We start from the raw sequence: 24,393 nt of genomic DNA, 5'->3' as shown, positions 1-24,393 counted from the left end.
TATGATGGTGTCAAAATGAAGAGAAACCAAAGAAACAAAGAATAAACTTAGATAGGACCTAGGTTGGTGTCACAAGGATGAAAAAGCAAGCAAACAAACGATTTAGCCTCATTAGGATCTAGGATGGCATCCCAATAGCGAGAAACCAAATGAAAAGAAACTAAAGGAACAAAGAATAAACTTAGATAGAACCTAGGATGGTGTTCAAATGAAGAGGAACCAAAGGAACAAAGAATAAACTTAGATAGAACCTAAGTTGGTGTCCCAATGATGAGAAACCAAATTAACAAAACAATTTAGCTTCAATGGGATTTAAGATGGTGTCCCAATGATGAGAAACCAAATGAACAAAGAATAAACTTGGACAGAACCTAGGATGGTGTCCAAATGAAGAGAAACTAAAGGAACAAAAAATAAACTTAGATAGAACCAAGGTTGGCGTCCCAATGATGAGAAACCACACGAACAAACGATTTAGCCTTGACGGGATCTAGGATGGCATTCCAATGACAAGAAACCAAATGAAGAGAAACCAAAGAAACAAAAAATAAACTTATATTGAACCTAGGATGGTGTCCAAATGAAAAGAAACCAAATGAGCAAAGAATAAACTTAGATAGAACTTAGGTTGGTGTCCAAATGATGAGAAACCAAACGAACAAACGATTTAGTTTAGATGGGATCTAGGATGACGTCCCAATAACGAGAAACCAAAGGAACAAAGAATAAAATTAGATAGAACCTAGGATGTAGTCCCAAGAATGAGAAGCCAATGGAACAAACAAATAAGGTTAGGTAGAACTTAGGATGGTGCCCAAATGAAGAGAAACCAAAGGAACAAAGAATAAACTAAGATAGAACCTAGGATGGTGTCTAAATGAAGAGAAACCAAAGGAATAAAGAATAAACTTAGATAGAACCAAGGTTGGTGTCCCAATGATGAGAAACTGATTACTACTCAAAAAGTGTTATTTCATAGCTTGTAATTAACTCTTTTAAACACTTTTGAGTAGTAGTTATCACCTTTTAACCCAATTAACATATTAAGGACCCTTGCAATCAATTCTAATCAAATTGTGTTAAGTTTTGGTGTTTTGATAGCTTTTTGATCACCAAAGCAATCCGATATTAAGAAGAGTTCTTTGGAATCCATGGCAAAGATGTCCGGACATGGCGTCCAGACACACCATCGGAGGGCGGTGGAACGTGGGTTATGGCAGGCTATCGGAATGACGTAGCAAGACTTGCTCACTTTAAGTCAATGATCCGGACAACATATCCGGATAGGATATGCTATCGTCCGGGGTGTGATGTTCACGAGTGTCGTGTGCTTCTCCTTGAGGGAGTCCGGATAAGGGAGCGCGCTATGTATCCTCTTGGGGAATCCGAATGGAGTTGCTCCAAATAGCGATGTGCGCTCTGTGTCATCAGGGGGAGGGGTCCCTACACCTTGCACACGCAGACGGTCCCCCTTGCGACACACGTAATAGTTCATTCCACCCGGGGAGGAATTCTGTCCGACCGACATTTCACCTTCTCCGGATATCTCACATCCGGCACCTGACGTCGAATGGGAGAGGAGGGCGTTTCAACTTCCCTGGTCAGACATGTTCGGATCTTCTGATAGCGCTTACCCGGAGAGAATCCGCACCCGCCAATTCAGATTCCCCAAACAGCTTGGCTCGTTAGACACTCGCGATTCGTCGGATCCATTTCTGCCTACAATCAAAAAGCAAACTCTGATAATACTGATGACCAAGTCTCCATTTTGCACAGTGCAACGGAATTTCTCCTGAAGCTTCCTGATATTTCCGACCGACTTTTTGAGATATTTTGCTTTAGATATTTGATGTCTAAATCCCTAAACTCTCCTTGTAACTCACCTATCATAGGAGTCCTTAGTCTTTAAGTAAGAACAAAGGGTGAATAACCTCATATAGATAGATAGTTTTTAATTTTCTAAAGGAGGAGTCGGGAGTTTGTTCTCAGACGCATCCTTTGTACAATTTTGCAAGAAATATATTTTACAGAGCACTTGCTCTGTTTTTCCTTTATATTTTTGTTTTCTCATTCTTTTTCTTACTAGCCAAACAAGCTCTGAGGAATTTTCCTCAGAGAATGAGTGGCTAGACTTTTAGTTCCTTGGAGCTAAGGTTGCCGGGAAAGATTCCAAGTGCAAGAATTAGTAGCTTTGTGGTTTCAACCATTAATGAAGAGAAAGTGTGATCCTTTAATGATTTCTATGTTTTTAGTTAACTTAAAACACCTTCAATTCACTTGAACCAACACTTGGTAAGGCAAGTGATCTCCGTCCATGGAGATGCACTAGTTTACCTCTTGCGAGCTTTTGGGAAGTGACTTGAAGGTAGGATTTTCTAGAATTGCCAACACTTGGTAAGCTTTTGAACTCCAAGGAGACATCCATTAGTTATCTCTTGCGAGCTTGAGAAGGGAAGTCCAAAGTTAAAGATCACCTTGAATGGCAAAAGCTAGGTGAGAGACACGAGCCATTGCAAGTTGCATCAGTGAGAGGGAATTAGAGCTGAAGTCCATTTAAAGGATACATCTGTACAACACCGGTTAGAGAATTAACTATATGTTAATTCTCTAATGCGAGGAAATGAACCAAATGATCGGAGCTCTGTTTTTGCATAAGGAACCTCCCTTGTGAACCCAAACCTCCAAGGAATGTTTTTCTTCATAAGTAATTTCCATTACTTTCTTTTTAGTTAGCTTGAAACAAAACCTCGTTTAACCAAAGTTTGTATTTTATTTCTTAAGCTAACCTTGAAATGAAAAAACACCAATTTAACTTTGAATTGGTATCAGTTGTGAGTTGAAAACCCTTCCCAGAGAACGATCCTAGAGCCACTATGCTATATTAGCTAAAGCTATCCTAATGCATGGTGATATAGGTTATAAATTTTGTTGATTACTCCCTCAATCAGAGAGCACCAGCTGGACATGAATCAATTGAGACACCAATTGGGAACGAATCAGAAACCAAACAAACAAACGATTTAGCTTCGATGGGATCTAGGATGGTGTCCCAATGATGAGAAAACAAATGAAGAGAAACGAAAGGAACAAAGAATAAACTTAGATAGAACCTAGGATGGTGTCAAAATGAAGAGAATCCAAAGGAAGAAAGAATAAACTTAGATAAAACCGAGGATGGTGTCCAAATGAACAAAAACCAAAGGAACAACGAATAAACTTAGATAGAACCTATGTTGGTGTCCTAATGATGAGAAACCCAACGAACAAACAATTTAACTTAGATGAGATATAGGATGGCATGCTAATGCTGAGAAACGAAATGAAGAGAAACCAAAGAAACAAATAATAAACTTAATAGAACCTAGGATTGTGTCCAAATGAACAAAGATTAAACTTAGATGGAACCTAGGATGGTATCCAAATGAAAATAAACCAAAGAAAAAAAGAATAAACTTAGTCAGAACCTAGGTTAGTGTCCCAATGATGAGAAACACGATGAACAAACAATTTAACTTAGACGGGATGTAGGATGGTGTCCAATGACAAGAAACCAAAGGAACAAAGAATAAACTTAGATAGAACCCAGGTTGGTATCCCAATTATCATAAACCAATCGAACAAACAATTTGGCTTAGATGGGATCTAGGATGGTGTCCCAAGGATGATAAACCAAATGAAGAGAAACCAAAGGAACAAAGAATAATCTTAGAACCCAGGTTGGTGTCTAAATGAAAAGAAACCAAATAAATAAATAATAAACTTAGATATAACATAGGATAGCGTCCCAATGATGAGAAGCCAATAGAACAAACAAATATGGTTAGATATAACCTAGGATGGTGTCAAATTGAAAAGAAATCAAAGAAACAAAGAATAAACTTAGATAGAACCTAGGTTACTGTCCTAATGATGAGAAACCAAACAAACAAACGATTGAGCCTCAATGGGATCTAGGATGGCGTCCCATTGATGAGAAACCAAATGAAGAGAAACCAAAGGAATAAAGAATTAACATAGATAGAACCTAGGATGGTGTCCAAATGAAGAAAAACCAAAGGACCAATGAATAACATAATAAACTTAGATAGAACTTAGGTTGGTGTCCCAATAATGAGAAACCCAATTAACAAACAATTTAGCTTTGATAGGATGTAGGATGGTGTCCCAATGAAGAGAAACCAAAGGAACAAAGAATAAACTTAGATAGAACCTAGGATGGTGTCCAAAGAAGCAAAGATTAAACTTAGATAGAACTTGGAATGGTATCCAAATGAAGAGAATCTTAAGGAAGAAAGAATAAACTTAGATAGAACCTAGGATGGTGTCCAAATGAAGAGAAACCAAAGGAACAAAGAATAAACTTAGATAGAACCTAGGTTAGTGTCCTAATGATGAGAAACCAAATGAACAAACGATTTAGCTTAGATGGGATCGAGGATGACGTTCCAATGGTGAGTAACCAAAGGAATAAAGAATAAACTTAGATAAAACTTAGGATGTTGTCCAAATGAAGAGAAGCCAAAAGAACAAAGAATAAACTTAAATAAACCTAGGATGACGTCCCAATGACGAGAAACCCAATGACGAGAAGCCAATGGAATAAACAAATAAGGTTAGATAGAACCTAGGATGGTGTCCAAATGAAGACAAACCAAAGGAACAAATAATTAACTAAGATAGAACCAAGGTTGGTGTCCCAAATAATGAGAAACCAAACAAACGATTTAGCTTTGATGGAATCTAAGACGGTGTCGCAATGACGAGAAATGAAATGAAGAGAAAAAAAAAAAATTATACAAATTAATATATATGAAAAATTATATCATCCTAGAATATTTTTTTTTAATCACATTATGATATTTTTTTTTAAAATAAATATTATCTAAAATAATTTTTTAGGTTGTTTTATTGTTTTGCAAAATAGAAATTATATATATATATATAGGGGAACTACGTAGACATGCCTTGTTTTTAAAATATGAATGAAAAGAGAACCCTAAAAAGCGCATATTTATGACTAGGATGAAAATATCGGTAATTTCAGATATATCGGTACTTTCATTTTATAGATATATTAGATATATCAGAGATATATCAGGGGATATTTTGACACAAAATATTAATGGACCTAAAATTAATCATAACTTATAAAAAAAAATATAAGAAAAAAACTCTTAAAAATAAAATTAGAAGTATAATAGATATTTTAAAGTTGTTTTGTTTAAAAAATTGATATTTGTATGATATAATTTATCATATTTGATAATAATATTATATGTGTCGATAAAAAATATGAATTCATAAGTGTACATTTACTATTTTATTATGTCAAATATTATTCAACAATAATATTGTGATATTTGATTATAATATCTATAATTTCAAAATATATTTAATATTAAAATTATAATTTATTTGATTCAATTGTATTAAATAATATAAAATAAATGATGATAAATGTATAATTTTTAATATTTAATTAATATATTGATGATATTAAAACCACTATGAAGAAAATTATCACAATAATTTTTATATTTTTGGTAATCAATTAAATAAAAATTTTCATTTAATTATAAAATAATTATAATTAATTTATTCTTTAAAATATTATTTTAATATTATGTTTATATGATGAGTTTTATTTTATATATATTTGGTACAATTTATATAAAAAGGGGCAAGCTTGCCTTAGTGGTTGGTTCAACTGCATGATGAACCTTTGGTTGGATTCGAGTCCCCTAAAATTCAATCACATTTCATGCACTTGATTAGTGTCATATCTTACATTACCTTATATGTTTCGTTCAATTAGTAAAGGTACTTTAAGATCAAAATAGTCTTATTTTAAGACCAAAACACATGTAAGGGTATTTTGAAATAATACTAAGTACGCACTATTTCAATGCTGAAATGAGAAATTTTTTTTTTTAAGTTTATTTTTTCATCCATAGTTTGAAAAAGGCCATGTTTGCATAATTCGCCCTATATAGGGGGTTAATTTGCATCCAATTTCCATCCTCATTTTCGTGAAATCCTGCTTGTACCATTGTTTGCGTCCATCCTTCAATTGCCCTTTTATTTTATTTAGACCTGTTAAATTCGCCGGCAATAAATCCAAACAAAGTCCCAGGTAATCGAAAAGGGTTAATGGGAACTCGTTCGCTCTTCCTTGGTCTGACACGGTAAGCGCATCAATCTCTGCAACGCTCTCTATTTTCCATATCCACCGTTTGGCTGCCGAGAAAAAGTGGGAAAAATGATGGATTTGTTAATAGCTTCACTATTCCGCTTAGTTCAGTTAATTTTCTTTCATTTTCCTCCGACTTCTCAGCAACCAAGCAATGCAGAATCTCTACCAGTGTCTCTCTAATTCAACTACTCTTTCCGTAAACTATAGACAATGTATCAGCGAAAAGTTCGCCTTCAGATTGCTCTCTTCAAGGACTCTGAGAAGCGAAGTACTCGAAGAGTCACCGAATTCTCCTGAAAACGATGATCTGAAGAGCAGGATCTTCAAGCTCAGACTTCCCAAACGAAGCGCCACGAACGTTCTTCAGAGATGGGTGGGTGAAGGCAACCAAGTTCACATTTCTGAGCTTCGAAACATCTCCAAAGAACTCAGGAGAGCGCAGCGTTACAAACACGCCCTAGAGGTTTGGTTTTTGTTTTTTTTTACTTCTTTTTTTGTCTAAATTTTTCCTAGGTTCTGCTTGGTTGCTTAGAAATTGAAGGAAAATTAAGCAAAATTTAAGTCCTACAATCGTTTATTCTCCGGTTTTTTGTTTTTCTTTGCTTTTTTTTTTGGCCGGCCACTAAAAGGAGCATTAGGCTTTGGGTTATATATTCCACTTTTTGTCTACAGATTTCACTTGAATTAACCATATTTTTTCTTCACTTTTTTCATCTAAATGAATATATGCGGATTGGCAATGCTGAAATTTTTTTAAGACATCCGACACCTTCGTGGCTATATTGCTTGCACAGAATCTGTGTATGTGAAAGTACACACACCTTGACAGAGTAGCTTGCTGTTGATGAACAAATGTTTTGCTATTATGCATCTTAGACAGGGTGAGCTCCTAGGTTGGGGATTGGGAAAGGGTGCACCTGATTATTAAGGTTAGGTTGGGTTAAAATCTGCTATTGTTTGGTGCTTTTACTGTTGATTTTGCCCCTACTTTTTCTTCATCCTTTTTTTTTTTCAGTACTCCTTGTCTTATTCTTCTTCTTCTTCCCTTTTCTTTCTTTCTTTTTTATTTTTTTTTTATTTTTTTATTTTTTTATGCACCTTATGTCTCATTTGCATCATATTCCGAGGTTGGTTTGCTTTGTTGTTTTTCGTCTGAAGCACAACCAACCCAGGTTTAAAGAAAGGACTTTGTAGTTATTGGTTTCTTCTTATGTTTGCTATTGGTTTCTTCTTTCCAGATCATTATATGTTGTGTAAGGTTCAACATGTTTTTGAAAGTTATCCTAATAGCAGACTGAAATATTCTAATCAAAACTGATGGATATAAGATTCTTGAGAAATTGGGAACAACTGTTCATTTTGGTTTATAAATGTAGGACTTTTTTCTTTAGGGATGATCTTCAGCTATTCTTGAAGTTACATTAAATTTGCACTATGTTTCAAATATGATGTGAAAAATATCAATATAAAATTATCGAAGGAATAAATGCCTAGATGTGGAGAAAGTAAAACTCTTGGGACACTGCATCTCCCGCCTATATATTTAATAGTTCTGTATTATACTTATGGTAAGTGCCTTAATATTTGAAGTAAGATAATAGATAGTGTGCTATGGATAAATATTCTATAGTTGATGTAGGGGTTTCATGAGAATTAAATTTATTGTGCTTGATCAAGCTACATATTACTTGCCTATAGTTGATGTGTTAGGAAATGCTTGTTAAATGTCTGACATGCATTTTTAATACAATTTGAGAGTTTTTCTATTGGTTTCTTTGGCAGTTCAAGTGGCCTGAGTCTGCATATCCTTTCTCCATGTCTTTTTATCCTTGTATTGGAGTATTAAGTAGCAGGTTTTTACTATTTCTTTTTCCCTTTTTTTGACTGTTTTTTGATAGGCTGGGTTTTTATGTTAATTTTTTGAGATTTGGTAAAAAAATGAAAAAGAATGCATGATGAGATTCAATAGTCTTGCATTTTCCTTTTCCTCTTTCCTTATGGGTTTCCTTATGCTTCTCACTTCCAATTTGCAGATACTGCTTTCTTTTGTTTCGGCCTAATTGATCTCCAACTATTATGTGTCTCTTGGCCTTGAGAAATAGTGTTATTGGAAATGCAACTTTCAGGTTTTTGCTGGGGATGTAGATTGTCGATTAGATACCATTCCATCTATTCCCTCAGGCCTTTTGTTAAGAGCAAAGTGTAAATGTAAACACATGTGTGATTCTTTCTTGAAAAGGATTGAAAAGGAGGCTTTTATTCAAAGCATGTAGAGAGACATTTATCAACCCTTGAATTTCTCCCCTCCCCCCTAAAAAAAGAAAGAAAAAGCTACTTACTCAAGGAGGAAGCATTTTTGTTTGTTGTAACAAGGTGATGATCTTCTCTGATGGTGGTTTAGGTCTTCATCTGTTATTCCATTCAACAGTGGCTCTTCTTGGTAAGTAGCATTGACGATTTTGTTATGAACCAAACTTTTTGCAAAGGGATATTCTCATACTATACTACTGCAGTTGTAATGAGTGGAACATCCATGATTTTTCCTTCCTTTGTGACCTTACTCTTTGGATAGGAAAAGCTTCATTGTGGTTAAAAACTTTAAACGATTTACGAGGTTTTTTTTCCTTGGTAGTGAATAACATATTTTATTTCTGTTAAGAGAACCTTAAAGGATAAGCATCCTTTATGTTCCATCCATGAGAGAAGGTAGGAAATATTTTCCATGACAAATTCCATGGTAGAAAGTAGAAAGGTACTTGCCATCACAAATCTTGAGTTGGAGATCCTCACTCATGTTCCTTGAAATTTAGTTAGAAAATTAAAAATTGGGAGATCGTGGACGTCATAGAGTTTGAGTTATTAATGCTTGCTTATATTAGCATCTTTTCCTCTTTTTTTTGGGGTGAGTGTATATATTTTAGGGTGGTGCTGTTGTGTTTGTTATGATGGTGCATTAGTTTCTAGATTAGAGGGGTTGTCTTGTAGATCTACTCTGCCATCACTAATATTCCTTGTTAAGAGCCTTAAATTGTGTTAGAGGTTGCTTTCTTTGTGTCAGACAATGTTCGATAGGATTCATATGGTGGATTGCTTTGCATAGGAGGTTTAGTTCTCCCTAATCATTGTAGCTTGTGTCTTTTCATTGAAGAGTCAGTTCTCTTCTTATCCATTGCATGTTTAGTTCCTTCATTTGGTTTGAGTCTCTTAGCAGTGTATGAATCCATTATTTTAAGGTTATTGAGGCTCATGTCTTGAGAAGTTATAGCCTTATTATAGGGTAATTGATGCTTAAGCCTCACCTTGTTAAAGCTTACAGCCTCGAGGTTACAACCTCAATTCTATTGAAAGCCTTAAATATTCAAAAGGTTTTAATGGATTCGAGGCTGTTGAAAGAGAGAGAGAGAGAAAACTTTAATTCTCATTCATATGATTAACTTCTTACAACAGAGAAATATATATATAGGGCTAGGTTGAACTAACTACCATATATGTGACCTATATTAAGAAAGGAAAGAAAGATTGTATACTATAAATACATTATATTCAACACTCCCCCTCAAGTTGGAGCATATATGTCATATGCACCAAGCTTGTTACAAATGTATTTAATCCTAGGATCTCTGAGAGATTTAGTGAAGATGTCTGCTAGTTGATCATTTGAATTAACAAAACTTGTAGCAACACACCCTGATGCGATCTTCTCTTTAATGAAGTGACAGTCAACTTCAATATGTTTGGTCCTTTCATGAAAGACTGGATTGGATGCAATATGTAATGTGGCCTGATTGTCACAGACTAGCTTTATCTGTTCATCTTTTCCAAATCTCAATTCTTGAAGGAGTTGCCTCAACCATATGAGTTCACATGTTGCCAAAGCCATAGCTCGATACTCAGCTTCGGCGCTTGATCTGACCACTACATCTTGTTTCTTACTCTTCTAGGATATTAAGTTACCTCCAATAAAAACACAATACCCTGAGGTGGAACGCCTATCTGAGGGTGAACCAGCCTAATCTGCATCTGTGTAACCAACAATTTGGGTATGGCCCATGTCTTCATACAACATACCTTGGCTTGGTGTTTCTTTAATATATCGAAGAATGCGGATCACAACATCTCAATGGTTCTCACATGGTGACTGTAAAAATTGACTAACCACACTCATAGGAAAAGAGATGTCTGACCGAGTGATGGTGAGGTAGTTCAGTTTGCCTACAAGTCGTCGATATCTCCCAGGATCTCTTAGAGGCTCCCCCTATTCTGGTACAAGTTTGACATTTGGATCCATAGGAGTGTCAATAGGTTTACATAATACGCTGCATAATTGTGCATCGATTTTCTTCCATTGCACTTTGTCAACATCAGGTATAGCATCCTCAGGTGTAACAAGATGATCCTCATAACCTTGTCCCATAAACCAGAGTTCCACGAACGCTGACCAGGAGAGATAATTCTCACTACCAATCAATTTTTCCGATGTGATAGTAGGAGATCCAGAGATGTAAAAATAGGATTTTTAGTCGCCATATCCACTTCACCTGAGATTGAATCGCGTTTGGATTGAAGAGAGCCCTAAAGGGAGGTCGGATCACAGCTGTGGAAGAAGAACTTGGTATGTCAGGACCCAAACAAACGAGAAAAGTGACTGGAGATGAAGAAGAGGCCTTCCCAAGGCACACACAGGTCTTGGCCAAGGAAGGGAGCTGTCGTCGGAGGCTGGAGGAGGTTGAAAGAAGACCTGTGGAGGCTGAAATGCCAAAAAAAAAAAATGGAGAAGCAGGGTTCAGAGAGGACTGACGGAGGCTTAGAAGTGCAAGATGGCGCTGGATGAGCCTACTGGTAGAAGCTCGACACCAGAAAGTGGGCCATGCGCCCTCACTTGCCGGCGCGTGGGATTCAAGTTGTCGGAGAAAAAAGGAGCGTGGGAGGCTCGTGGATCGGTTTTTGGCTCCGGTGCTTTGAGAAAAGTTGCAGATCTCCTCTTTGCATTCCTGATGATGTGGTCTGTGTTGGAAAATATTGTCCAAAAAAAAAGTCGCCGGAAAATATTGCCGGCAAAATGTTGACGGTGATAAGGGTTTTCTGACCACGATATGGCTGACTGGAAAGCTTTGGAAGATGGAAAAGGTGACCGAATGAAACATGGTCACTAGAAGGATTCCCGGAATTAATTACACGGGTAAACCAGAAAGAATAAAGTTTTCTCCCTTGGCTCTGATACCATGTTGAAAGAGAGAGAGAGAAAACCTTAATTCTCATTCATATGATTAACTTCTTACAATAGAGAAATATATATACAAAGCTAGGTTGAACTAACTACCATATATATGACTTATGTTAAGAAAGGAAAGAAAGATTGTACACTATAAATACATTATATTCAATAGAGGCTATTGTAGACTTTTGATGTATATTTTATAAGAGTTTTAAGTGTCAACAATGAATGGTTTGAAGCATCAACAATGAACGGTTTGAAGCGTCAACAATGAATGGTTTTAAGCGTCAACAATGAATGGTTTTAAGCATCAACAATGAATGGTTTTAATGGATTTTATGCTTTTTTTTGGGGTTTTGGTCTAGTTTTTTATAGGTTTTATCTTGGGTCCAAGGCTAGGATCATAATTGTGAAAGGTACACCTAGGTAGGAGGTGACAAGATGTTGGCTAGTGTGCGCGTCGCTTGAAGTTAGGCGCAACACATTCATAAAGGGGAGGCTTAGATGCAAAAGGTAGGTGCCTTGAGCTAGGAGGTGTTTTAAACGTTAAAGGCGGTTTTGGGGTTTTTTTGTCCAAATTAGGTGAGGTGTAAGCCTTGAGGTGGAAGAAATAAATAAATAATAATGAAAAGGAAGATAAAAATTAAAAAAAAAACAATAAGAAAACCATATAATTCATAATAATCAAATTAATTTGTTTGTCATCATCAACTATTTCTAATTTAGTTCCTCTCTTTCTTTTATGATCCAACTCTCTTTCATGGCTTTATCAAATTTGCTTTAACTCTAGCATCACTATCACTAGTAAGGATCATCCATGGAATCATAATCATATCTAATTGTTGTATTATCTTTTACATTAATGTTAGAGTATGAGCATTTTTCTTCTTCATCCATCAGTTATCGCTATCTTTCTTCTTCCTAATCCCTTTATTCCATCTTTGTTTAAAGGATTAATTGGTAGCTAACTAAGCCCTTTATAAATGTTTAATCCTACTCTTTTTTTTTTTTTTTTTTTTCTCTAGATATATATTAATGATACTTAAGAAAAGAGCACAACAAAATATACACGATGTATACAATAGGCAAGTAAAAAAAAAACAAAAATTAAGCTCGTTCTCCTTACTTGGAGCTAAGTCAATCAATAAATTTTATCAATGTCATTGAATAATCATCTATGTACACATTAAACCTAGTCTTAAACTCAAGAAAAAAACTTGTAAATATATACCAAAACCTAACAAAAGCACAATTCATTCAATCCATTGAATATTGAGGATTGAACATCTTATAAAATATGTACTTAAGCCTCAATAGCTTGGAGGTTGTAGGCTCAACCAGGTGAGGCTTAAGCCTTGATTACCTTATGCTAAGGCTGTAGCCTCAATTCTTATTTGCATAGCCTCGCCTCAAGGCGTAAGTTTTAATAGCCTTTTAAAACATTGGAGCCAGGCATAAGGCACTTCCAAGGCACCTAACCAAGGTTTTTATTTTTTTTCTCCTCTTATGGCCAATACAACGTTGTTTTGAACTAGTTTTATAAAAAAGATCAAAATGACATTGTTTTTGAGCCCATTTTTTCCTTAAAAATAGCCTAAATTGATGTCATTTTAACAAGGATTTAAAAAAAAAACCTAGAATTAGGGCTTGATAGAGAGTAGAGACTGATAAAGGAAGAGAAAGAAGAACCAAAGAAGAAGAGGAGGAAGACGAGGCTTGAAAAAAAACAAAAAAGGAAGAAGAGAGGAGGAGAGAAATAAGAACTAGGGAAGAAGAGGAGAGAAAGAAGAACTAGGGAAGAAGAGGAGAGAAGAAGAGAGGAAGAAGGGAAGTGCATACCTCTGGTTGGCTGGCTAGCATTGGTAGTTGCAACTACTCGATATGTCTAATTAGTGCACTCGCGACTTTTCTTAAGCATTTAAATTTGTATTTTTGTATTTTTATTTAATTGGTTTATTTATCTATTATTTATTTATTATGATAATGAAATTGTGATAGACAAATAATACTTATTTATCTAATTGTTATTTTTTTCTTTATTTATTTATTTATGATAATGAGTTATCAATTTACTATGGTAATGAAGTGAATATATTATGTAATATTTTTATTTTATTTATTTATCTATTTATTATAATAAATGAAGGTATTTATTTTATATATTTATCTACTTAGGTGTTTTTGAATTTTGGATTATGGACAAATGTTTGCATGTTAACAATTTCATTTCTTTACATTATATATTTTTTGGAAAACTACGAACAAATTTTTGCATACTATAATTTATTGTATAATATAAATTTATATATGTGACTTAGGGTGCACCCTACTTCACTAAGGCACGCGCCTTGAGTTGTGCCTTACGTGTAGGCCATAAGATAACTTTGTGCCTTAAATGCGCCTTGTGCTTTTTAAAACTATAGCTAAGATTAGATTTTCTACCAAATAAGGGCTTGGTTGGCTTTCTATTAACCCTTTAAATGGAGGGAGCAAAAAGAGATAGAGAATAAAAGGAAAGGATTTGTTGGTTGTTGTAATGGTTGGCCTCATATATATATATATATATATATATATATATATATATCATTCCTTGCTACTTTCTCTCCTTGTTTAAAATTCCTGCTTTAGTAGCTGCAAAAATTGAGAGAGTGCAAAAGGATTTCCTATGGTCAAGGGTAGGGGAAGGTAAAAGAGATCATCTTGTTAGTTGGGATGTAGTGTGTAATCCGAAGGTAAAAGGGGGATTGGGATTTGGGAAGATTTCTCTAAGGAATCTCGCTCTCTTAGGGAAGTGGTTGTGGAGGTACCCTAGGGAGAGTTCAACTCTGTGGCATCAGGTCATTTTAAGCCTTTATGGGACACATTCCAATGGTTGGGATGCTAACACTATAGTCAGATGGTCACATTGTTGTCCTTGGAAGGCTATTGCACAAGTCTTTCAGGATTTTTCCAAGTATACTCGGTTTGTGGTAGGAGATGGGGAAAGAATTCGGTTTTGGGAAGACTTGTGGTGGGGGGACCAACCTTTGGGTTCTCAATATCCAAGACTATTTAAAGTAGTCACAAATAAAAATATTCCTATATCTTCAATTCTTGGTTCTATTTACCCCTTCTCTTGGAACTTTAATTTCCGTCGTATCTTTTCCGATTCTGAGATAGAAGATTTAAAAAGCCTCATGCGGTCACTTGATTGTTTGCATTTATCCCCATCGGTTTCAGATGCGAGATCATGACCTTTATCTTCTTCAGGGCTTTTTACAGTCAAATCTTTTTTTCTAGCCTTGTCCCAATTTCCCTATTCTTTTCTAGTTTTCCCTACTAAGTTTGTTTGGAGTTCTCAAGTCCTTTTTAAAGTCAAGTCCTTTGTCTGGTTAGTGGCTCACAAGAAGGTAAATACTAATGACTTGCTACAATTGAGAAGACCCTATAAAGCTTAGTTCTGACATTTGTAAGTTGTGTATGAAGCATGGTGAATTAGCAGATTATCTTTTCCTACATTGTTCTTTGACAATGGGGTTGTGGCACAGATTATTTCAGTTAGCCAAGATGGATTGGGTTCCCCCGAGGAGCGTCTCCGACATGATGTCCATCAATTATAAAGGTTTTGGATTTTCCAAGAGAAGGATAGTTTTGTGGCAAGCTGCGTGCATTGCTTTAATTTGGGTTGTGTGGCGGGAAAGAAATAAAAGGATATTTGAGGATAAATTAAGGAATTCAAAGAATCTTTGAGATTCCATTCACATCCTAGCTTCTCTTTGGGCTTTTTGTTCCATGGTTTTTAAGGGCATTCCCCTTAATGTGTTACAACTAGATTGGATAGCAGTGTGTAGCTCCATCAGGATAGTCTAACGTAGAGAGTTTGTTTGTTTTTACAACGTAGATTCTTGTTTTTGTATTCTTGTTGTTTAGCTTTTTTTGGTGGGAGGATTCCTCATCCTTCTCTTGTACTTATTATTTCTATCAATATATCTCTTTGTCGTTTCCTATAAAAAATATATATACACACACACACACATATATATATATATATATATATATATATATTTTGATAGGAAACGACAAAGAGATATATTGATATATATTTTGATAGGTAAACAAGAGATACATTAAAAACGCTAAAAAAGAAGCTCACCAAAGTACATAGGACCACCAAAAGATGGCCACAAAAGAAGAGGGAAATGAAAAACTATTCCCTTCCTTAGTGAGAGTGAGGACCTAACCAATTGATAAAGTCATAAAGGGACATAGGGCCTACAACTATATACATCTTAGACCAAGAAGACAAGTTACGAAGGAATAAGTTTTTTAGCCTTAGGATGGAGAGCTCCTCATTCTCGAACGACCTTCTATTTCTCTCCTTCCAAATTGTCCAAAAAAGAAACAAAGGGGCTGCTCCCCACGCTTTCTTTTGCTTCCCCTTAACACAAGAACCATGCTAAGCCGACAAAGTCTCCCTTACAGAAGAAGACAACACCTAAGAAACACTAAAGAGAGTAAACAAAAGTTGTCACAAGGCCCTTGCTACACTACAGTGAAGCAAAATGTGGCCAATCGACTTCTCCTAAAGATGGCAAAGGAAGCATCTGCTTGCCAAGGACCACCCTCTTCTCTGGAGATGATTTAGAGTCAAAACTTTACCCCATGAAGCCTCCCACATAAAAAAACACACCCTAGGTGGAACCCAAGAGTTTCACACCACAACTTTTGGGAAGGGGTTAGAACTCCTAGTTTGAAGGCAAGAGAAAAAGGACTTCACAGAGAAAAAACCACTCTTTGTCTCTAGCCAGAGCACCTTATCCTCTCCTCCCCCAATCACCATCTTATCCTTAAGCCTCAACAGAAGCTGTTCCACAATCTCCCAGTCATTTAGATTCCTTGAGAATTAGGAGTCCAACAACCACTACTACCAAGAGACTGGTCCCACATATTCGCCACCCACGCCTTCTTTGAGCTAGCTAAGGCATATAAGGATGGGAAAGAATCACACGACGGCTCACTACCACACCACCTATCTTTCCAGAACTTAACCCTCTTTCCCTCACCCACAAAAAAGGAGACTTTAGTGACAAACATTACCCATAACTTCCTTATGGCTTTCCAAAGCCCAATCCTATACCTCTCACTTACTTCCTTTGAACGCCATCCATCTTCAATATCCCCATACTTGCCCTTTATGAATTGCTTCCATAGAGCCTCTCTTTCTGTTGTATACCGTCAAATCCACTTGGTAAGAAGAGCCTTGTTGAGTGAGTCAAGCCGCCTAACTCCCAATCCCCCATCCTTCTTGTTTGCGCAAACAATGGCCCAATTCTCTAAGTTAGGCTTTTCTTTTGAATGCCCTCCTCCCCATAAGAAATCGTTTTGAATTTGTTCCAACCTTATCCTCACACTCCTCGGCATTTGGAAAAAACATAAAGTAGATGGGTAAGCTAGATAAAGTGTTATGAATCAAAATAAGCCTCTCCCCTTTGGAAATATATTGTTTTTTCCACAAAGCCAGCCTTTCACAAAACCTCTCTTCCACCCCATCCCTATTGGAATTAGCTCGCTCTTGCTAAGATTTATCCTTGAGCTCGAAATGGCTTCAAACCACATAAGTAGCCAATTTTGGTAGTTCATTTGAGTGTTGGTGGCCTTACAAAAAACCAAAGTATCATCAACAAATAACAAATGGGAGATTTCCAAAACCCCACCGCCCCTGCCATTCACCTTGAAATCAGACAAGTAACCACCCTCCCTAGCCTTATTGAGAAGACAACTAAGCGCTTCCATTGCTAGAACAAAAAGATACGATGAGAGTGGGTCTTCCTGGCTTAGCCTGTCTCAACCCCCTAGAGCTTTGGAAGAAACCTAAAGGAGAGCCTTTAACAAGAATTGAGAAACTTCTTGTTGAGATACACCATCTAATCTAACTTGTCCACTTTTGCCCAAATCCCATAATGTCCAAGACCGATAGCAAGAACTCTCAATTCGCATGATCATAGGCCTTCTTTATATCAAGTTTACACAACACTTCACAATTGTTGCTTTTCATCATAGAGTTAATAGCTTCATTTGCTATAAGCACCGCATCTAGAATTTGCCTACCCTCCACAAAAGCATTTTGAAACTTGGAGACCACTTTGCACACCACTTTTGTAAGCCTATTACCCAACACTTCAGCCAATATCTTATAAAGCCTGCCCACCAAGCTAATAAGCCAAAAATCTTTAAGATTTTCTGCCCCCCTTTCTTAGGAACCGGCACTAGGAAGGTCACATTAAGGCTTCTTGCAAATTTGGGCTGATCATGAAAGTCATTAAAAAAACCCATTATCTAATCTTTAACAAAGTCTCATCTAAATTACCAAAAAACCAATGAGAACCTGTCTGGTCCGGGAGCTTTGTCCCCTTTTAAATCTGAAAGGGCCGCAAGCACTTCTTCTTAAAACGACACTCAACTTTTCTGCATCTTGGACATCTAAGGTTTGAAACATCATATTTCTAATGAAAGGACGCCACTCCCCTTGTTCCAAAAGGAGGTTATGAAAGGCTCAAACAATTCCTTCTTTAGTCACCACCTCTTTCGTTAACCACACCCCATCAATCTAGCTAGAGTGTTCCCTTTCTTGTTTGCATTTACCATTCTATGAAAAAAATTGGTGTTTCTATCGCCTTCCTTCCTTTAACCACACCTCCGTAGATTTCTGCCTCCAACTAGTCTCTTCCATAAGAGCCCATTTATGGAACTCTCCCCTTGCTCCCTCCCTTACAACCACCTCTTCTTGAGATAAGGCACCCATCCTTTGCTGAGCATCCTAGAAGCCCACTTGAGAAAGGCCAAATTTTTCCTTATAGTCACATTCCAAAACTCCTCTTTGTTCCATTTTTTCAAGTTAGCCTTCAGACTCTTCAGTTTCTTTGCCATAATGAAATTATGAGAACCCCTAAAACTGAAACCCATCCACCAACTCTTTAACGGATCTTTGAAACCTTCCTCTTTCAACCACATATTCTCGAATCTAAAGGGAGAAGGACCTTTCTGCAAGCCACCCCCATCCAACAAGATAGGTGAATGATTTGACACCGGTCTAGGAAGGATGCATTGGACTACCCCACTGAATAGGTCTTCCCACCTCTTGAAGGGCTCACATATAATCATTATTTTGTTATTGATAGATAAAAGAAAAAAGTTGTTGGAATTGATGGAGTAGAAGAAGAATGGGTGGATATGGTCCCTAATAGTGATGGTGATGATAGTGCTAAAGATTATTTGATGAGGTCATGAGAAAGAGTTAGATTTTGTTAAGGGGAGGCAAATTTTATTAGTTTGTAGCCAAAGTCTTATTTGGCCTTATTTAGGAGTTCTTCATGAAGCTATTCATATCTCCTAAGGTGCTTTTGTTGAGGGAGGCAAATTTTTAGATGCATTACAAATAGCCAATGACATGGTGGATGAGAAAAGATAATTAGAAGAGGAATGTGTAGTTTTCTGGATTGAGTTTGAAGTGGCCTTTTATCACTCCTTTGTATATTGAAAATGATATGCGTGTGTTTGCTTAGAAGACATAGGCAACACCTCAACAATAGCTCTAGAAAGTTGCTTGTACCTAAATCACGTCTTCTATTGTTGTTCCCAAGAATAAAAACTTTCGAGGTAGTCCGTCAATGAGTATGAGGTGTTGATCCTATAGAGATCCAAGAGGTAAGAAAATGGGTGATTCAAAATAAATATCTTGTGGTAGTTAGAAATTCTCTTATTTCATCTATCCTCGGTATCTCATCTTTTTTTCTAGAACCTTAACTTTCATCATAACCTCGTTGACTTGGAAGTGGAGGACCTTGAAAACTTATGCTCTCTCTCATTCGTGTGTACTCGTCATTGTTTGTCCTTGATGTGAGAGTTTGGTCATTCTCATTCTCTTCTCGAGGTTTATTTATGGTAAAATATTTCTTTTACCCTATCTAATCTATTAACTAGTTTTTCTCTCCAGAAAAATTTATATGAAAATCTAAAGCTCTACTGTTGCAATTTTACATGGCTAATTCATATGAAATTGAGCTAGATAAGCCCATTTCATTTACCATGTTTTGGAGTAGGTGGTAGCAACACACTCCATTCTACATAGCGGTTATCAAGATTCAAGGTATTAAGCAATCCCAATTCTTTGAACTGGTTGTGCATTCATCATAAATTTTCTAAATACCTTCATATAGGTGGATAAAAATTTGACCTTGAATAAAGATAAAGAGTAATGAAGAGATAGATGTGCTAACCAAACTAGAATAGACTAGCTTGAAGACTTTTTTCTTTTATTTGTTTTAATAAAAAAGTTGGATATCATGTTTTGATGAACTTCTTTATTGATCCTCCACAAAGAATGACCCTCATAGAATTGAAGATTATTCCTTGTCATCGAGACCTATATTTTAAAGGGTTGTCTGCTTCATTCTATTTTAAAAAAGTTAAGTTATTTACACACCTCTTTGAGTGAAATGTAATTTTGGAAAGGCTGGAAGGAATATCATAGTAACAAGTGCTTCAAATTCTTTACGTTTTCTTTCTAGTGTATGGTGTACATGCTTTTGTTGGCATCCAAAAGCCTAATGATAATGATTATATCATTTTCCACTTAATTTTTTGAGAAAACTAATTTCATACCAAGTTGTCAATGTTATCTAAGGTTTTTTTTTATTAGAAAGAAGAAGAAAAGAAACAAGAGGAAGTAGTGGAGGGAGTTGATGTTCTTTGTCTAAACAATGTCCTTTTTCTTTATTAGGAAAAGTTACAAATCTATTATTGGCAAACCGTGTAAATTCTAATCTTAGATTTGGATTGCGTATATTAATAGAAGGCCCATAATAGATGAAACTTCTCAACAACCAAGCATATTTCATCATGATACAATTGTTCAGCATGCATGCACAAACACTTGCACAAAAAGGAGGAAGAAAGAGAAAAAGAAGAAAAGAATGAAGGGAAACTTTTGAATTGTTGCTGCTGCCTACATCTTTCTTATATATAGGGAAAATTTGAGAAGATAAATGTATTCTTTCATCTATTAACTACTTAAATCATCACTACTCCCCCTCAAGTTGGTGATGTATATTGCACTTACTGAACTTGCTTGACACCCAATGAAATACATGTGACTCCTTTAGTAAGAAAATTAACAAGTTGATCATAGTTTTCACAAATGATGTATAGATTTGTCCAAACTTGATTTTCTCCTTGATAAAGTGTTGATCCATGGGTAACTTCAATTTCATATCTAGTTTATTAGTTGCGGAGTTCGAAATTTCTATTAAAAGGAGAAAGTAGAAAATTACACACTATAATTACTATGATAAATTTTAAATGCAATTAATGGTACCTTTATTATAATTTAACAAATTAATTTATTTTAGACATTAGTTATGATTAATAACCAAAATACCAAAAGCATTAGTTGTGTAGGTGGAGATTTTAACATGGTCGAATTTCTAAGGGAGTGTAGTAGTGGTTGTAGGTTATCCTCAGCTATGAGGAGATTCTCTAAGGTCATCGAGGACTTGAGGGATCTTCCTTTGCAAGGCTTTTGTTTTTTGTTTTTTGTTTTTTTTTTTTTTTGTTTTTGTTTTTGTTTTTGTTTTTTTTTTCTAAATGTGGAGGGGTGATTTAAATATCAATCTTAGTCTAGACTTGATCGGTTCTTGGTGTTTAAGAGGTGGGTTACATATTTCAGTGGGGTTGTGCAAAGCATCTTGCCTAGACCAATATCTAATCATTATCCTGTTTTGTTAGATAAGGGAGGGTTGAGAAGTGGTCCTTCCTTGTTCAGGTTTGAGAACATGGTGGTTGAAGGAGGAAGGCTTCAAAGATTAGTGTTCTTGGTGGTTGGGGTTCAACTCCAGTGGATCCTTTAGTTTCATTTTGGTAGAAAAATTGAAAGCTTTAAAGGCTAATTTGAAGGTTTGTAACAAAGAGGTATTCGACAATGCTTCGATTAGAAAGGAAATGGCCTTGAACTAGGTGGTTTTTTAGGATTCCAAGGAAAGGACTAGTGTCTTGACTTTGGAGGAGTGGAATGCTAGGAAGTAGGCTTGGGAGAGGAGTATAAAAAGTGGGCTCTATTGGAAGAAACCTCATGGAGGCATAAATCAAGGTAGTAGTGGTTGAAGGGGGGGTGATAGAAATACTAGTTTTTTTCCACAAAATGGCTAACACTCATAGGAGAAGGAATTTCTTAGAAGATTAAAATTAATGGCACCTGGATTTTAGAGGATAGTGAGATTAAAGTGGGTCTAGTTTAGGCTTTTCGACTTTTTTTGTCTAAATCAGGGAACTAGAGACCTAACATTAATGGGTTGCCTTTTGATGCATAAGGTGTTTAGGATGCAACAACGCTAGAGGCCCCTTTCTTTGGGGAAGAGGTGTTCACTACCCTCTCAGATCTCAACGGGGACAAAGCACCAGGCCCTGATGACTTTTTTTATAGCTTTTTGGTAGTTCTGTTGGGATTTTGTGAAGGAAAAGGTGTTGAGTTTTTCTAAGGATTTTTATGAGCAGAGTAGGATAGATTCGTAAAGAACTTGAATGAAGTTTTTTAGTCTTAATTCCTAACAAAGGAGGAGCAGAAGACCTTAAGGACTTTAGGCCTATCAACTTGGTGGGTGACCTCTACAAGTTTTTGGCTTAAGTGTTAGCCAATAGAATTGAGAAGGTGGTGTCTTGTTCCTAAAATGCCTTTGTGGAGGGAAGACAAATTTTGGATGTTGTGCTTATTGCTAATGAGACCATTAGGCCTAGGTGCTTTGAGATTGTTGATCTATGAGAGAGCTACACGAATTTCTGCCTTTGTTACTTCTTTAATTAACTCTCTATTCTCTTCTTCTGTGATGCAAGGACTAAATGAATAAAAAAGTTCATGATTTATCCTAGGATTTTCTGATGTAAATTTTTAGAGAAATCATTAATGAATACTTTCGCAATTTCATTTTGATTATCAAACCATATTCCCTCATAATTTCTAATTTTCCAAATCATTAATAAATTTTATTTCTAATCAAACCATATTCACGATTAAGGGCTACCGTTTGGAAATATCGATTATTCTTATCTCCTAACTAGGTCCAAGCTTGGCTTGATTTTTGGGCCCACTTGATCTCTTCCAATTTCATCATTTGATTAAGTCTTTGGGATAGACTAACATTCTTCTCTTGAAGAACAATATTGTGAGGATCTGTCATTAAAATTCCTTATACCACATCTATTTCTTTTTCAATTTGTTTTATATTTGCTTCGACATTCCTAACTTCATACTTATTCTGAGCTTTAACTTTTTGTCTAAATACTTGGATCTTTTTTTCTAATTGGAAGGCATTAGAACCTATAAAATTTGTGCTCTAAGCTTCCTTAACAACATTAATAAAACTCGGAATATGGAACCAAAACTCCTCACATCTAAAAGGTTTGACTTTTATCTCTATATCTCTTTTATCTAGGTGCAAAACAATAGGTCCATGATCAGAACCAATGATGAGGAGATTTTCAACTCTTGCATCCCTAAATGAATAAATCCATTGATCATTTATAAGAACTCTATCTAACTTTTCAAAAATAAACATATTTTAAAATTTTCAAAATTAAACTAAAGAGAACTCACCATTAAAAAACTTATTTATAAAATATCAAACACAAATTAAAAAAAAAAAATAATTTCTATTTGAAAAATTCATTATAAAACAAAAATTTCGAATGCATAACGAAAAAAATATTAGAATAATGATTGCATGAAAAATGAAGATAAAATAAAAAAAGGTTAAACACATTTTACCCCTCAATTTTTGGCATATTTTACATTTTACCCTCTTACATTTAAAACTCAACACTTTTCCCCCCAAACTTGTTAAAGAGAAACAATTTACCCTTAGTTATAAACCCTTCATAGAATTATAAAAGGGATTACTCTTTTTTTGCATTCTGGTTCAAACACTGGTTCACACTTAGGTAGATCCAACTTTGAAGTTAAATTTCATAAACGCTTTCAAAATATGATAGTCATCACTTTTGATTTTTGATTTTAGAGAGATGTTTGCATGACTATTTGCGATGTATATATGCGACTGCGAAGTTGTCACACTTCGAATTTGGACAATAAGTGTTTTTCTTTGCGTTTCAGCCTTGATCTTTACTTAACAGACTACTAATTGACTTTTTAACAAGTTTGGGAGGTAAAGTATTGAGTTTTGAATGTGAGGGGGCAAAGTGTAAAGCGCATCAAAGATTGAGGGGTAAAGTGTATTTAGCCCAATAAAAAAAAAAAAGCATGAATATTAAATATATTTTATAAAATATTTTATTTGTTTATTTAATTATTGAAATCTTAATATAAATAGTAAGTATTATATTTTGCGTATAACATTTAATTATAAACATTTTTTACTTTTCAATAATTCAAATTTTTAGGGGCCAAAATTTTCGTTTTGCTCTTATATCCTAGCATCCTAGTTTCTATGAACTAATCTAACACATACTTCCTTTTGGAGAAAAAAAAAAAAGTTCCTTTATTAGATCCAAGAAAATATCTTAGGTGACCCAGACTTTGATTTCGAACTCTCTTCTCAATTATGTCTCAGAGAGGGAACTTTCAAATATATCATTACGAGTTAACACAATGTCATTAACATAGTTAAAACGGTAGTCTTATCATCTTTATGTTTGGCAAATGGAGTGTGGTTTGCCTAACTTTGGATAAATCAAACTTAGTAAAAGTTTTAGTAAAACCTCTCAAGCAATGCTCTCAGAGACTATTTAAGCCATACAAAGCTTCTTTAAATGAAAATCTCTCTCTCTCTCTCTTTTCCTAAAGCTTTTTATCCTTGAGCTTGTGTCATTTCTCCCTTTATCCCTCTAAATGTTTGGGTGTGTATTTTATGTTTCAACTCCTTGTTCTCCTAGCCACAAACTAGCACAAAAGGTTTAAATTGTATGTTCTTAGGTTATTTTTCTACACAAAAGATCATTC

At 35.4% G+C, this 24,393-nt stretch overlaps 1 protein-coding gene across 2 annotated transcripts in view; it reads left to right on the top strand.

The window, feature by feature from the left end:
* The first annotated feature begins 5,928 nt into the window (after positions 1-5,928).
* The window catches only part of LOC117909816 (pentatricopeptide repeat-containing protein At5g09450, mitochondrial), a 28,047-nt gene continuing 9,582 nt past the window's right edge, over positions 5,929-24,393 (top strand). Inside the window, exons 1-2 of one of the 2 annotated variants that reach the window (XM_034823870.1) lie at positions 5,929-6,185; positions 6,335-6,656. In XM_034823870.1, the coding sequence (XP_034679761.1) occupies positions 6,151-6,185; positions 6,335-6,656 (357 nt within the window). In that variant the 5' untranslated portion in view covers positions 5,929-6,150. The remainder of the gene's footprint in view (positions 6,186-6,334; positions 6,657-24,393) is intronic. The other variant, XM_034823871.1, reaches the window with a different exon arrangement.

This window comes from Vitis riparia, unplaced genomic scaffold, assembly GCF_004353265.1.
Source record: "Vitis riparia cultivar Riparia Gloire de Montpellier isolate 1030 unplaced genomic scaffold, EGFV_Vit.rip_1.0 scaffold392_pilon_pilon, whole genome shotgun sequence".
Taxonomy (NCBI): domain Eukaryota; kingdom Viridiplantae; phylum Streptophyta; class Magnoliopsida; order Vitales; family Vitaceae; genus Vitis; species Vitis riparia.
Note: the sequence above shows the minus strand (reverse complement) of the source record. Positions and strands in the feature narration are given on the sequence as shown.